Below are 13,394 nucleotides of genomic sequence, written 5' to 3'. Positions count from 1 at the left end.
AACATTTAATTAAAAAATAAATGCAGAAACGATTCTTGTTTATTAAATTACAAATTAAATTTTAAAATAAATAATATAGCAGAGAAACTCACAATAAACACAATAAACAAAGTCATTTTATGAAAAAATATTTAAAATATATATTCTCAATGAATACAGAATAATTGTCTTTGTAAAGTTGCTGAATACAAAATTAAAAATAAAATTAAAATTAAAATAAATGCCACAAAAACTGTCACTCTAATCGTCAATAAAGTTTCATTTTAATATACGATGTACTGTATGGTCCCTTGTGTAGAGTAATTTTTCCCTCTTTATGTTGTAAAGATGGAAAAAAAAGTGTCACTCACTTGATGCTGGATTCCTAAATTATGAGAAAAGTGTGTTACTTATTAAAATATAAATCTCTTACATGTTGCGTGAATTAATTATAGTCCAATTTAAAAAATCGTGGTGCCTGCGAGTCTGAAATGGGGGCACTTCCAAAAAACTGTCATGCCCTTTGCTTGCGTTTCACTTATGTGAGATTCCAGGCAGCAGCGCCCCGCCTAGCGTCGTTCGCCGGCACTGAAGCGGCGATAAGTGGCTGTCTTGGGGAGGGAAAAGCTGGGCAAGGGGGATCCATCTTGGCCGCAAAACAGAGAACAAAACGCAAAACAACAACAACAACAAACAAAAAAAAAACAAGGGAGGCGAAAGCAACGGCTTCTCTGCTGCAGTATCTCCCCATCCTCGCCTCGTCGACGGCGCTGTGGGGGAGCCCCGGGAAGGGCTTGCTTTGGGGCCGCTTGTAGGATGTCCCGACATGAGGGTGAGTGGATAAACAGCGCCGCCGTGGCTAACTGGGTCTACGCTATGCTGCGAGCCCCTGTCCAAGCTCAGAAAAATGAAGAGAACGGCTCATTATCGCTCCTTATTTTAGACTCATTGTAACACAAATACAGGCACCGACAGCCATTTTAGGCGTATAATGATAAAATAGTTAGGAGCTGACTCGACAACATGGCGTAGCTTAGCAGTTAGCCGTTGCTAGGAGGCTACGTGTGCTAACAGCGCCAACATCTTGTCTTTACGGGCTCACTTTTTTTTGTCACTTGAACGCACAAAATAACACCAATAGGCACACATTACGTACATGTCACGTTTATTCGGGTAGCCGTGTGCTAGCCAGGGAGCTAACATTAGCTGAAAAAAGTGTCCCGTTTTGCGAGTGCACTGTCATCAAGAGTCAGGCCGCAAAAGTCTTCGACGTATTTATGCACTAAAAAAAAACTTCCATGGATGTTTTACAATATACATTAAGTATTATAGACCCAAACTAGAGGGCTGCGTGTGTGTTTTAGCCACATCATTCCTAAATGTTAGCTCGGGCAAGATCAATGAGAGCGACCTAAAGTTGGGCTTGTGGCATAAAGATGGAACTTTATTGTTATCCGAAGTGCTCTTTAAAAGATTTTTTTTATTTATTTTTTTTAAATATGACATTCATTTAAAAACATTGTTTGGAATACTCAAGTCAGCCGCCGATGAAACACACAGTGGATGACCTTAACTGACACTCAGGTGCTTGATTACTAATGCCTGCTGATTAAGTGCAGGGGTTCTCTTAAATTAGGGTCTGTCCGGAAGGTTCCAGGATTACGAGTTTTCCCCTTCAAAGTGAGTCGGATGATCAACCAGGATGTCTCCAAAGCGAACCTGCGGCGTTTGCTTCTTTCAATGCACGAGTAGAGACCAGAGTTGTGGCAGAAACACTCGCGCCTACTCACCATGCCCTGAGCATCTGACAGTTCCTGTCCGAGAAGAACATCGGTGTGCCGCAGCATTTCTTTCCCCTTTCTCAAGATCAAAGGGCTCAACAAGGGGAGCTGTTTCGAAAACGTGGATAACATTAAGATGGTCGAGAAGTGCATGAAAGCTGGGAAATTCCATTAGACTCCAGGGGGATTATTACTTTAAGGGGGAAACTTCCTTGAAGTCCTGGAGCCTTTCTGACACACTTCATATCCTGGCGTCATTGCAGTACAGGATGTATTTTACTGCAGTTGAGCTAAATTTCACATTTGGGGCCTTTAAGATTTTAAGTCAAAGTCTGATAGCCTGACAGATGACCATGAGCGGCATGACTGTGAATCTATACAGACAAAAAGAAAAAATATATTTTTTTTAGCAAGCACATTGGTATTTTGATTTAATATTGTGACAGTAAGTTAAAAATAAGTTGAGCAGTTATGCTCTTAGGGTGACGTTTTACGTACAATACTCTGTAACATTGCTCATAATATACTGAGCTGGCAGAGTCATTTCTACATCACTGTAAATTCTGCTTCTTTCTTCATGGGTATTGTCGCAAGTGACAAAAAGAAGCCAAGGAAAAAGCACCGAGCTGAGCTTTGTCTGACGTTATTTTTTCCCTCTTATAGGTGTGAGCTGCGACGCTTGTTTGAAGGGAAACTTCCGGGGCAGACGCTTCAAGTGTCTCATCTGCTACGACTACGACCTGTGCGCGTCGTGCTACGAGAGCGGCGCAACCACCACGCGACATACCACAGAGCACCCCATGCAGTGTATATTAACCAGGGTAGACTACGGTAAGCCTTGCGTTGTTTTTCTCTTCACTGTTATAATGCACGATGAGCCAGCGGTTATGATTAGCACAGGCTGAGACGGGGAAAAGTCATTTTAAGGAAAAAGGCACATATTTGCTTGAGAAAAAGGTCTGTTTTTGGGGGGGGGGGGATATTTTCAAGAAAAAAAACATTGCATATGTCAGTCATTTTTCAAAAAGTAATTTGAGTTCAAGAAAAAAGTCTCAACTTTTATTATATTCACCTGATTTTAAGTATTAAGAAAAGCACTATACAACTGTTTAAAAAAAAAAAAAAAAACTATTTTTGAGGAAGAAGTTTTGTATTTGTGAGAAAACAAAATTGTATTGTTGACAAGAAAAGCTATACTTAAAAGAGTCATATTGTCAAGAAAAAAAAGTCTAACATTTTTGAGAAAAAAGTATTTTATTTTAGTATTTAAAAAAATAAAATTGTATTTTTTCAGGGGGGGAAAGTAGTTTATTTTCAATAATTTTTTTAGAAGCAATCTTACATTTTTCCTATATTTTCAATAAAATATATTTTTAAAAAGGTGTATATTTTCAAGAAAAAATATGTATATTTTCAAGGAAAACAAGTATTTTATGAGGGGAAGACTAGAAAAGAAATCATGTTTTAGAGAAAAAAGTTGTATATTTTCAAGCAAAAGTCATATATAAAAGTCGTATGTTTTCAAGAAAAATTTATAAGCTGCATATTTAAGAAATGTTTTTTTTTTTTGCGAAGTCTTATTTTTTTTCTAAAGAAAATCATTTTTTGTTTTTCAACAAATAAATCGTATAATAGTATAGTATAATAATAATATATTTCCAAGCAATAAGTCAAAGAACATTTGTACAAGAAGTACATTGCACAAAAATGAAATTTAAAATATCGCCCATGCATAATCTATCCAATCCATCAGCAATGGGTTTTTATTGGCAAAGAGTACTGAGTTTTAATTTTGACTATTGAAATCTGTTTCAACAGACTGTGGTTGAAAACAGAATCAGTAAAGACTAATTAGTCCATAGAGACAGATATTTTTGACAATGGCACTTGAAATCTCATATACTTTGATCCAGACTGCAACTGTCTGGCATTAAAAGGTAATTAAGGTAAAGGTAAACAATTATTATGTTTTGTAATTGAACAATATGCAGAATTATTTTAGTCCTATTACATAATATGCGGCAATAAATGTCCAGCGATAATTAATATTCTTGACAAAATAAAAATAAAAATGGAAATTCAGACAAATTTGGACAAATTGTTCTGAAAATCTAACTTTTATTTTACTTAAATGATTCATTCTTTCGCCTTATCCCCTCATCGGATTGTTTAGTTTTTTTTTTTTTTAATCAATGTTGAAACGCTTAGAATCTTCACAGATGCCATGTCAAAGATGTCTGCTGTGACATTAATTACCACTGCTTGTCCCACCCCACACCCCATGAGTGGTTTGATTTAAGACGCTGCGTGTATTTATTCAAGTGGGCTACATTTGCGGTAACCCTCGCGTGCCTAATGAAGTGTCTCTGTGGCCCGTGCAGATTTGTATTATGGCAACGACACCTTCTCATTGGAGCAGCACCAGGCGTTCACATGTCCTTACTGTGGCAAGATGGGATTCACGGAGACGTCCTTGCAGGAGCACGTCACCGCTGAGCACCCCGAGACGTCAACTGAGGTGGTGAGTACGCCCCACTCTCTCCACTCCAGACCATCATTTTTTATTTTTTTTTTCTTAAGATTACACGTCTTACCCCATACCTTTGTCTTTGTGTTATAGATCTGTCCAATATGTGCCGCCTTGCCCGGGGGGGATCCCAACCATGTCACAGACGACTTCACAGCCCACCTCACTCTCGAGCACAGAGCACCTAGAGATTTGATATCCTTTCACAAACCTAACATCACTGGATATACACTATGCGAAACAAAATGGCTCCCTGCCATGAACGGATACATCTCTCAGCTTGTAACGACCGACCGCAAGGTAAAATCTTAGAACGTCATCAAAGCCCCGCACCAAACAGATAGCCAATGATTTGCTGAACAGTGTGACTGATACATGCAAGTGGGAATCTTTTGTTGACAACAGCGTAGACAAAACTAGCCACTTGCTGCTACTTTGTTTTAACACGGCAAGTCCCAACAACATTGTATAATGAACGAAGTAGATGATTGGCAATAATTTGCTGGATTGTGTCTGATTGCTCGTTTGTTAACATCATTGTCAACCAAAGAGTCTCTCACCATGACTTTGTTTTAATGTGCCAAGTGCTGACAACATTTGATAATGCAGTGTTTCCCAACCTTTATTGAGCCAAGGTACATATTTAAAATTATAAAGTGTCAGAGCACACCACCAAACATAAGAAATAATGATGATCTTGTCTCAATTTGCATACAAATGTACTCAGTCAGTTTGAAGTGTGGCCTTCTTAGTTGAACACAAAGCTATTATTCTGTTGTATGAATGGCAAAAGGTGTACACACAGGTTAATTGTACCTTGTATCTATAGTGCCTGTCACTATGTGTCACTGGCATGGATATAGGAACAAAGACACAATAGTTGTAGTTATTATTTGTTCATCTAATGTGTTTGGGAATCACCGTGATTATGACGTGAGCAGGCGAAACACAATAATTTTACAATCTCTTGAGTGCTACCAGCACGTCAAAATGGGCCATGAGCCTATGAACAATGCAAGTCCAAAATCTGATATCAATGCAGTGCTTTGATGACATCATGAGCTTTGTGAAAACACACAGGGTTACCTCGCTGTCTTTTGTCACAAGCTGAAAGAAACTCTTCATGGCAATAATCCAAAAATACACCAATGACTTCTGGCTCCCTTTTCCGTGCCACTATCGCGCCTTAACGGACCTCGCTTCACGACGAGTCGAGCAGCGTCCGGCACGTGCGGCGGATGTTCCACCCCGGGCGGGGACTGGGCGGCCCCCGAGCGCGACGCACCAACATGCACTTTACTGGCGGCTCAGCGGGCGGCCTGTCTTCGTCCACGTCGTCATCGCAGAGCTCCACCTACACGCCCAGCAACAGGGAGGCCATGGACCCCATCGCAGGTAAGCGCTGCCACCAAGCTTGAGATACGTGGGCAGAAAAAATCGACTTGAAATCTGAACAATTTGAGTTACAAACTTTGTCACGGAATGAATTAGACTCATAAATCATGTTGTAGCTCGACTTGCCATATCTGATGTCGTGTTGGGCAACAGCATCCATTTTGACTCACTTGCTTTAAGACGTGTTTAACACCCTCATTCTTGTAACGTTGCAAAAAAAAAATTCTTTGTAATATTTGTATATTTGATTTATTTTACAAATGACAAATTTACCATTGGGACTTTGATTTTGATTTTTTGTTAGTACACTATCCACTTTATCCACTCAACATGAATTATTTCTAAGAGAAAATATGACCTTATGTGTATATTGCATCTTTTGTCCTGTAATATTTGTTTTGCTTTTGTCTTTTACCAAATATGATTTTATTCTTGGAACTACAGCACTTAATCATTTTCCGTCAAGTATAATTTCTTTTAATGAAATACAAGGATGTTCACTGAGCATGACATTTTTTTTTTTCTTGTAATATTGTTTTTCAACAATTTTTAAGTTTGTACGAAGTACTGCTTTATTCTCTGAGCTTTGACTTTTTCCTTTTTTTCCCCCCAATCAATCATCAAATTTTTATGATATGCGACTTTATTCTGTTAACATTGGCTTTTTTTTTTCTTCTGGAAAAATTACCATTTTCACATAATGTTGAAGCCAGGTTGTTACTGCATACCCAATATATATTTTTAACATTTTATATTTATCAAACTGCAACTTTATTCTCAGAACGTTTAAGGTTTTTTCATAGTTTACAAACAATTAAGCAACACTTATGTACAATATATAACTTTAGCCACTTAATATTTTGGCATTTTTCTCAGAGAAGGAATTACATTATTCTCACGTTGTGACTTTTTTTCTCAGAAAATTTGACGTTTTTTGTATACATTTTCGTTAGTTTTTTTGTAATTTAGAATTGTTTTTCTTTTTTTTTTTTTTTTTTACATACGGCATGATTAATCGACAGGTTCACACGTTCACAATAAATCATAATGATCGTTTAATTGATTATAATGCCTGGTACAGGTAATTTTAAGAGACGTAAACAAAAAAAACTAAAGTTTTTTCTTTGTTTACTTTCAGAGTTGTTGTCACAGCTGTCTGGGGTGCGGCGCGCAGCAGGCGGCCAAATCAACTCATCGGGGCCTTCAGCGTCGCAGCTGCAACAGCTCCAGATGCAGTTGCAGCTAGAGCGGCAGCAGGCGCAGGCGGCGCGCCAGCAGGTGGAGACAGGCCGCCACGCCGCCCGACGCGGCAACAACCCGGCTAACGCCGCCGGCTCGGCCGCCGCCACCATCCCGCCGCCCAGCGCGGCCGCCACAAGCACGGGCACACCGGCCGAAAGCAACCCCTCAACCTCATCCCACAATTCCCAGTTTCTATTAGCACGGTAGGTGGTGCTTCTTTTTATTAGACATGCCTGCACAGTCGAATAAGCTCCCCAAAAATCAGGCAATTTCTATATTTATTTATTTTGGTTGTAGTTTTATTTGCTCAGCTATGTAATACTTTTTTGCAATATCTTTTTAGATCAAATATTATACTGTTTCCCATGTTTTATTTATTTATATTTTATTATGTTCTATTCAAATTAGCAAAATATTAGATGCTACGCTTTCATGTTTTTAAAAATCCAAGTAAAACATTTCTATTTTTGTCTTAAATGATTCATTCTATAAATAATAAAATATTGCAAACTTCTGATACAAAAATATTTTATAATCTAAAATAGTTTGGTGTACTAATGTTCTTTTCTTCTTCTTTTTAATCAAATATATTTGATTAATATCGGAAAATTTGATTATTAGAAAATGTCCACTTTATTCTAAGATAAATTTACCAAAGAAATGGTTGATATATTTAATTAAAATATTCAAGAATATTAGAAAGCATTTGTATTAAAAAATCTAAGCAATATTCTAAAATGTGACATTTTCAAATATTTTATTTTTAATATTTGAAGATTTTATTCTGGAAACAAAAAAAGAAATACTTTAATTAAGAAAATATTTTATTCCTAAATATGAGGAATTTAAAATAAAAAAAGTAAAATATTTTATTTTAATAATGTATTAGAAATCTTTATATTGTGAAATCTTGTATTAAAAAGATTCTAAAATGTGAAACATTTTATGTTCTCAATACTACTTCGCGATTACTGTTTATAGTATTCTGAAATGTTTTTGTAAACATTTTAACACATTGGAAAGTTTATTTTATTAAAATATAAATACTTAGTGTACATATTTGTAATTATTATTTTGAAAAATGTTACATTTATATTTTACATTTAAAAAAATTTAATTTTACAAAAACAAATATTTGAAGCCAATAATATTATCCTTAATCTCAGCAATATATTGATTATTGTAATTTGTGTTCAACACATTGGAGAGCCACTTTTAATATTTTAAACCTCTGGTTGATTTAGTAATGCAAGCAAAATATAAGAAATTCAGTGTGAGCGTTGCCATGATTACGGGTTGCCGGTGTGCAGGCTGAACGAGTCCAAGTTGTCAGAGGCGGAGCGTCAGCTGGCGGAGGGCGAGCGCGCCGACCGCAGCCTGTTCGTGCAGGAGCTGCTGCTGTCCACGCTCATGCGTGACGAGAGCTCGTCCTCCGATGAGGACGAGCGGCGGGACTTCGTCGACTTCGGCGCCATGGGCTGCGTGGACGTGATGCCCCTTGACGTGGCATTGGAGCACCTGCAGCTCCGTGAGAGAGCCTCCGCCACCAAGGAGCCGCCGCCGCCTCTTTGATGTCCAGGCAGTGCGCAGACTCTGTCCCACCTGCTGCAACTGTCAGTGATGGACATCCCTCCCGCCCCCAAAAAGCCCCGCCTACCATGCATTTTTTTTTTTTTTTTTTGTTTTTGTTTTTTTTTGTTTTTGGGTGATTGTATTGTCAGGCCATTTTTTGTTTTTACATGTCAGCAAAACTCTAAGGAGCAGCGTAGATGACATGAGGCACAATAATTTAATTGTGGTCGATGTATAACTATAGCATGCTCACAAAATGCTTTTTTGTGGTCACAAAATACTAAATTGTGGCCCCAAAATAGGCATAACGTGCCACAAAATGTGTATTTGTGCTTACGAAATACCAATTCTTGGCCACAAAATATGTGTGCACAAAATACAAATTTGCGGCTACAAAATAGGTATAACATGCACACAAAATACTAATTTGTGGCCATGAAATGGGTATAACATGCTCACGAAATAAGTACAGTCCCCTAAAAGTATACGGCAAGGTCAATTCATTTGTTTTTGTTGTATACTGAAGACATTTGGGTTTCAGATCAAAAGATCAATATGAGACAGAAGTTAAGAATGCCAGCTTTTATTTCATAGTATTTACATCTTGATGTGTTAAACAACGCAGGACAGAGCACCTTTTGTTTGAAGCCACCCACTTTTCAAGTGAGCAAAAGTATTGGAACATCCCTCCACCCATCCATTTTCCATACCGATTCTCCCCACTAGGGTCGCGGGTGTGCCGGAGCCTATCCTAGCTATCTTCGGGCGAGAGGCGGGGTACACCCTAAACTGGTCGCCTGCCAATCGCAGGGCACATATAAACAAACCACCATTTGTACTCACATTCACAGCTACGGGCAATTTAGTCCCGATCTTCAATCAACCTGCCATGCATGTTTTTGGACTGACATTAAATTGAAGTGTATAACATTTACTATTTGGTGGCATAACCCTGACTTCCAATAACTGCATCAAGCCTGTGACCCATTGACTTCACCAGACTGCTGCATTCTGCATTTGAAATGCTTTTCCAGGCCCTTACTGCAGCCTCTTTCAGTTCTTGTTTGTTTCTGGGGGTTTCTTCTCTTCAGTCGTTAAAATGCATGCTCTCTTGGCTTAAGGTACCCAAATGTCCCAAACCCAAATGTCAGTGTATAACAAAAACAAAGGAATTGACCTTGCCGTTCCAATATTTTGGGAGGGGACTGTATAACGTGTGCACAAAATACAAATTTGTGGCGCCCTTGTTTGTTTCTGAGGGTTTCTCCTTTTCAGGCAGTAAAATGCATGCTCTATTGGGTTAAGGTACCAAAATGTCCCAAACCCAAATGCCAGTATATAACAAAAACAAAGGAATTGACCTTGCTGTTCCAATATTTTGGAAGGGGACTGTATAGCGTGTGCACCAAATACAAATTTGTGGCCCGAAAGAGTTATAATGTGCACACAAAATAATTCGTAGCCACGAAATAGTTATAAACAGGCATACTAAATATTGGGTTTACAGTAGGAGTTAGCAATCTTTTTTAAACTGAGAGCTACTTCTTTGGTACCGTAGTGATTAATGCGAAGGGTTACCAATTCAAAACATAGTTCTGTGTTGTTCAAATTACCTTTAATTAATGATATTCATCGATGAAAAGACCGATTATGTTAATGATTTCTCACAATTATCAGCAATACTTTCACATGAAAGGAAACAAATATCAGTATGCAACACTTTAGCTCTATAAATCTCTGCAAGTATTAACATTTTCAGACAATCACTTCCACAACATTCCTAAGAATAGCAAATACATCTACTTTACCCGTTATAGACAAGGTGTGCTAAATTTTCTAACCCAGCTGTCAAATAGTGCCACAGCAACTTTGTAGCCATATATTAACATTTTGTTTGCATGTTAAATCTATAAGGTGGCCACATTTTCAACCCCACCCCTCAACACACACACACAGTCGCCCAATGTCATGTCTGGGGTTCTGTAAAATTAAACCAGATTTAGTGGGGTGGAATATGGCGATGGAGTGAGCCAGCGAGCGCACAGAAATCTATCTAAATATATGAAGATGATAATCATACAGTTCCCCCACCCTCCCCATCTGTGAAAATGCTTGACGCCCACCAACCGTTGCCTCCTGTGGGACGCAGCTCCAAACCCTCACTGCCCTCACCCTTAGACAGCGCCCTCCCCTCCACCACCCCTGCACCTATAAATAGGCACCCCCCACCCCCTATTGACAAGACCAGAGGATGTGGGGCCCCTCTGCCCAAGCTGCTGTGTGTGTTTCAGACTATTATCAATAAAAACAAGTGTTCAGACGGGTTACCGTAATAACTACTGCATGCGGTTCTTTGCAGCGTGCATGACTTTTAATCATTAAAAAGAAAAGACGACAAATAAATCCAAACGCTGACATGGTAACTAGCTAGTGCTGGTTAACTTTCCGCAGATGCCTCTAAAATACGAAGAACGCGCTTCTCTCTCGGTTTTTTGTTCATGAAGAAAAGCCGCGTCTGAATACGCACATTGGAAGAAAAAATCACGAACATTGTTTATTGAGTAGATGCCGTGTACAAAAATCTATACACGAGTGATTGTGTCTGTCGTTTTTTTTTTATTTTTTCTGTCTTTTGTTTTTTCAGAGAGGGGACATTATTTTTCTGCTAAGGCTAGCACTTTGTATTTATTCATGTCTGTTTCGGAGCCTTGAGGAATCTCGCCGCCTTTGCGCCTTCTACGTTGACCCTCCTATGTACAATACAACAAGATGTATATTGAATTTGTGGCTTTAATAATGGTTCAAAGACATGAGGAGACTTTTCTTTTTATTACAAAATGTACATTTAGAGTACAATAAATCCAAACTGCACATCTTTTGATGAAGCCAAGAGCCTGGCACCGTTTTGCACATCTATATGTTGGAATTAAGCCGATGTGGGTTGTTGTGTACAAAGGAGTCCTGAGTGCCACATTCAAAAGAAATATATTGGAAAGTGATGATAAAGATATGGTCATAAAATTATGAAGAAAAATAGTAATATTTCCAGAATAATGTAAAGTAGGGATGTGACATTGCAAGACGTTTTATTTTTTACCTATATACAGTGGTGTCATGAGATGCAATTGAGCCAACTTAGTTTTTCGAGATATGAAACATCATTCAGATGATTTTTTATTTTTTTTTTGCTTTTACTTTGACTTGCAAGCTCAACCTTGAGATACAAATGCTGTATGTTAGCAGTAAACTCAATTCAACTAAATAATAAATAGCACTTTGGCAAATAGTGAACAATTCTTCAAAAAAAGAGGCTTCAAGCTGTTTAATGCCACTCCGAGTTGAGGTTGATGGCACACTAAGCATAAGATAGAGAATTACACGTATATTTAAAACAACAGCTTTGCTTTCGGACATTCCGCTTAGCTTAATGCAAAGAAGCAATGCAAAACCCCATTGGCATGCTAACATTTTGTATTGATGGTCGGTTTTAGAAGCAACAGATATTTGAACATAAATGCTGGAGCAACACATTTAGATATAATATAACAATACCCACTGGAATATATTTATCCTTTGAAAAATTACTAATGTCACAGCATTTTACTAAATCACAGTAGTAGAAGTCGATTCCTCTTCATGTACAGCATTATACCACCTTCTGGTGGTCAAGGCAGGCACACCAAAAGGAGCAGCCCAAAGAATTCGATTCCAGTATTTAATTATGATGCACAAAAACATTTTTATTCTTTTTTGACTATTTAATTATTACTCTGTTTTTATGAAGTGCAATAAAGGGTGCTGTTTTTCCTCATTTAAAAAAAAAAACAAGCACCAAAATCAAATTAATCAAAATCAAATTACCCACCACTGATGCTGATTATTAAATGTATTAATGTGTGCACTGTGCAGATCGCAACTGATGTGTTTTGCTAGTCGGGCTTGGCTTCTTCAGACCCAATCAGAGGACGGAAACCTGGCCCTGTGAGGTGAATTTGAAATCTGACTGGTTAATGCAAGTCCCATTGCTAATATAGTTATATAGATTGTGAAGGTCCTGGGGGGCAGATTCGATTAACATGGTAGCACATAGGGGCTGACAGCTGATAGGACAAAAATCCACATGTACTGGTTGCAGTGCATTTCATGGAACAAAAGTTAAAATTTAGGTTTTAAATGTATGTTAGTGGCTTGCTAACCCACCACTAATTGTTCTGTATTTACAATTTTTAATTCTTGCAAAATTAAGATTTTACTCTGATAAAAATTACAACTTTGGCCTATAATACTGCAGCTTTGTTTTTGGTCAAATTACAACTTTATTATTATTTTCTTGTGACTGAGTGAGTGTAAATGTTCACATGGAAGGTAAAGAAAATTGGATAGGAGAACTGGAGAAAAAGACCCAGCTGAGAAAAAAGGTAAGGAATAAGGAATTGTTTGTGGCCGTAGTACTAAGCTTTGAGGAACACCACAGGTTAAGTGTAGTAAAAATGAACATCCAGTGTAAATTCAGCATTTGCTGTGTATGTGACTTATTAATGAACAGATTATTGTTGTCTAGAGGCAGCTGTTGGTGAAAAGGAGAATGACCTTGAGGGTCCAACCCCAGTGTCCGGAACTCGCGGCTCTATACAAGGTGAGAAAGCCCCTCACTCACTCACACACTAGGTGCTAAGTCTTCAGATAACAACACTATAGGGGACAATCATATCCTGCAATGTGTGTGTGTTTGGCAGCTGTTCTTGTCACTCCTCACTAGTTATTGTTAGAAACAAAATGGTGACCACAGATTGCCTTTGTCGAAACATTATTTTTTATGTCAGTAAAATGTGTCAATCATCCTGTGGAGGAGACCATCAACCAGTTTTGAAGTTTGTTGATAGTACGTAAGTGGAAAA

At 38.1% G+C, this 13,394-nt stretch overlaps 1 protein-coding gene across 1 annotated transcript; it reads left to right on the top strand.

The window, feature by feature from the left end:
* Positions 1-522: 522 nt before the first annotated feature.
* Positions 523-11,386, top strand: kcmf1 (potassium channel modulatory factor 1). Its single transcript, XM_061798970.1, has 7 exons — positions 523-811; positions 2,424-2,591; positions 4,142-4,281; positions 4,381-4,482; positions 5,493-5,682; positions 6,821-7,127; positions 8,235-11,386. The coding sequence occupies exons 1-7, from the start codon at positions 796-798 to the stop codon at positions 8,494-8,496; spliced, it is 1,185 nt and encodes a 394-aa protein (XP_061654954.1). The 5' UTR covers positions 523-795; the 3' UTR covers positions 8,497-11,386.
* The last annotated feature ends 2,008 nt before the right edge of the window (positions 11,387-13,394 follow it).

The sequence above is a fragment of the Phyllopteryx taeniolatus genome, chromosome 15 (genome assembly GCF_024500385.1).
Source record: "Phyllopteryx taeniolatus isolate TA_2022b chromosome 15, UOR_Ptae_1.2, whole genome shotgun sequence".
In the NCBI taxonomy this organism is placed as follows: Eukaryota; Metazoa; Chordata; class Actinopteri; order Syngnathiformes; family Syngnathidae; genus Phyllopteryx; species Phyllopteryx taeniolatus.
The sequence above is the reverse complement of the archived record's forward strand: the minus strand, read 5'-3'. Positions and strand labels throughout refer to the sequence as shown.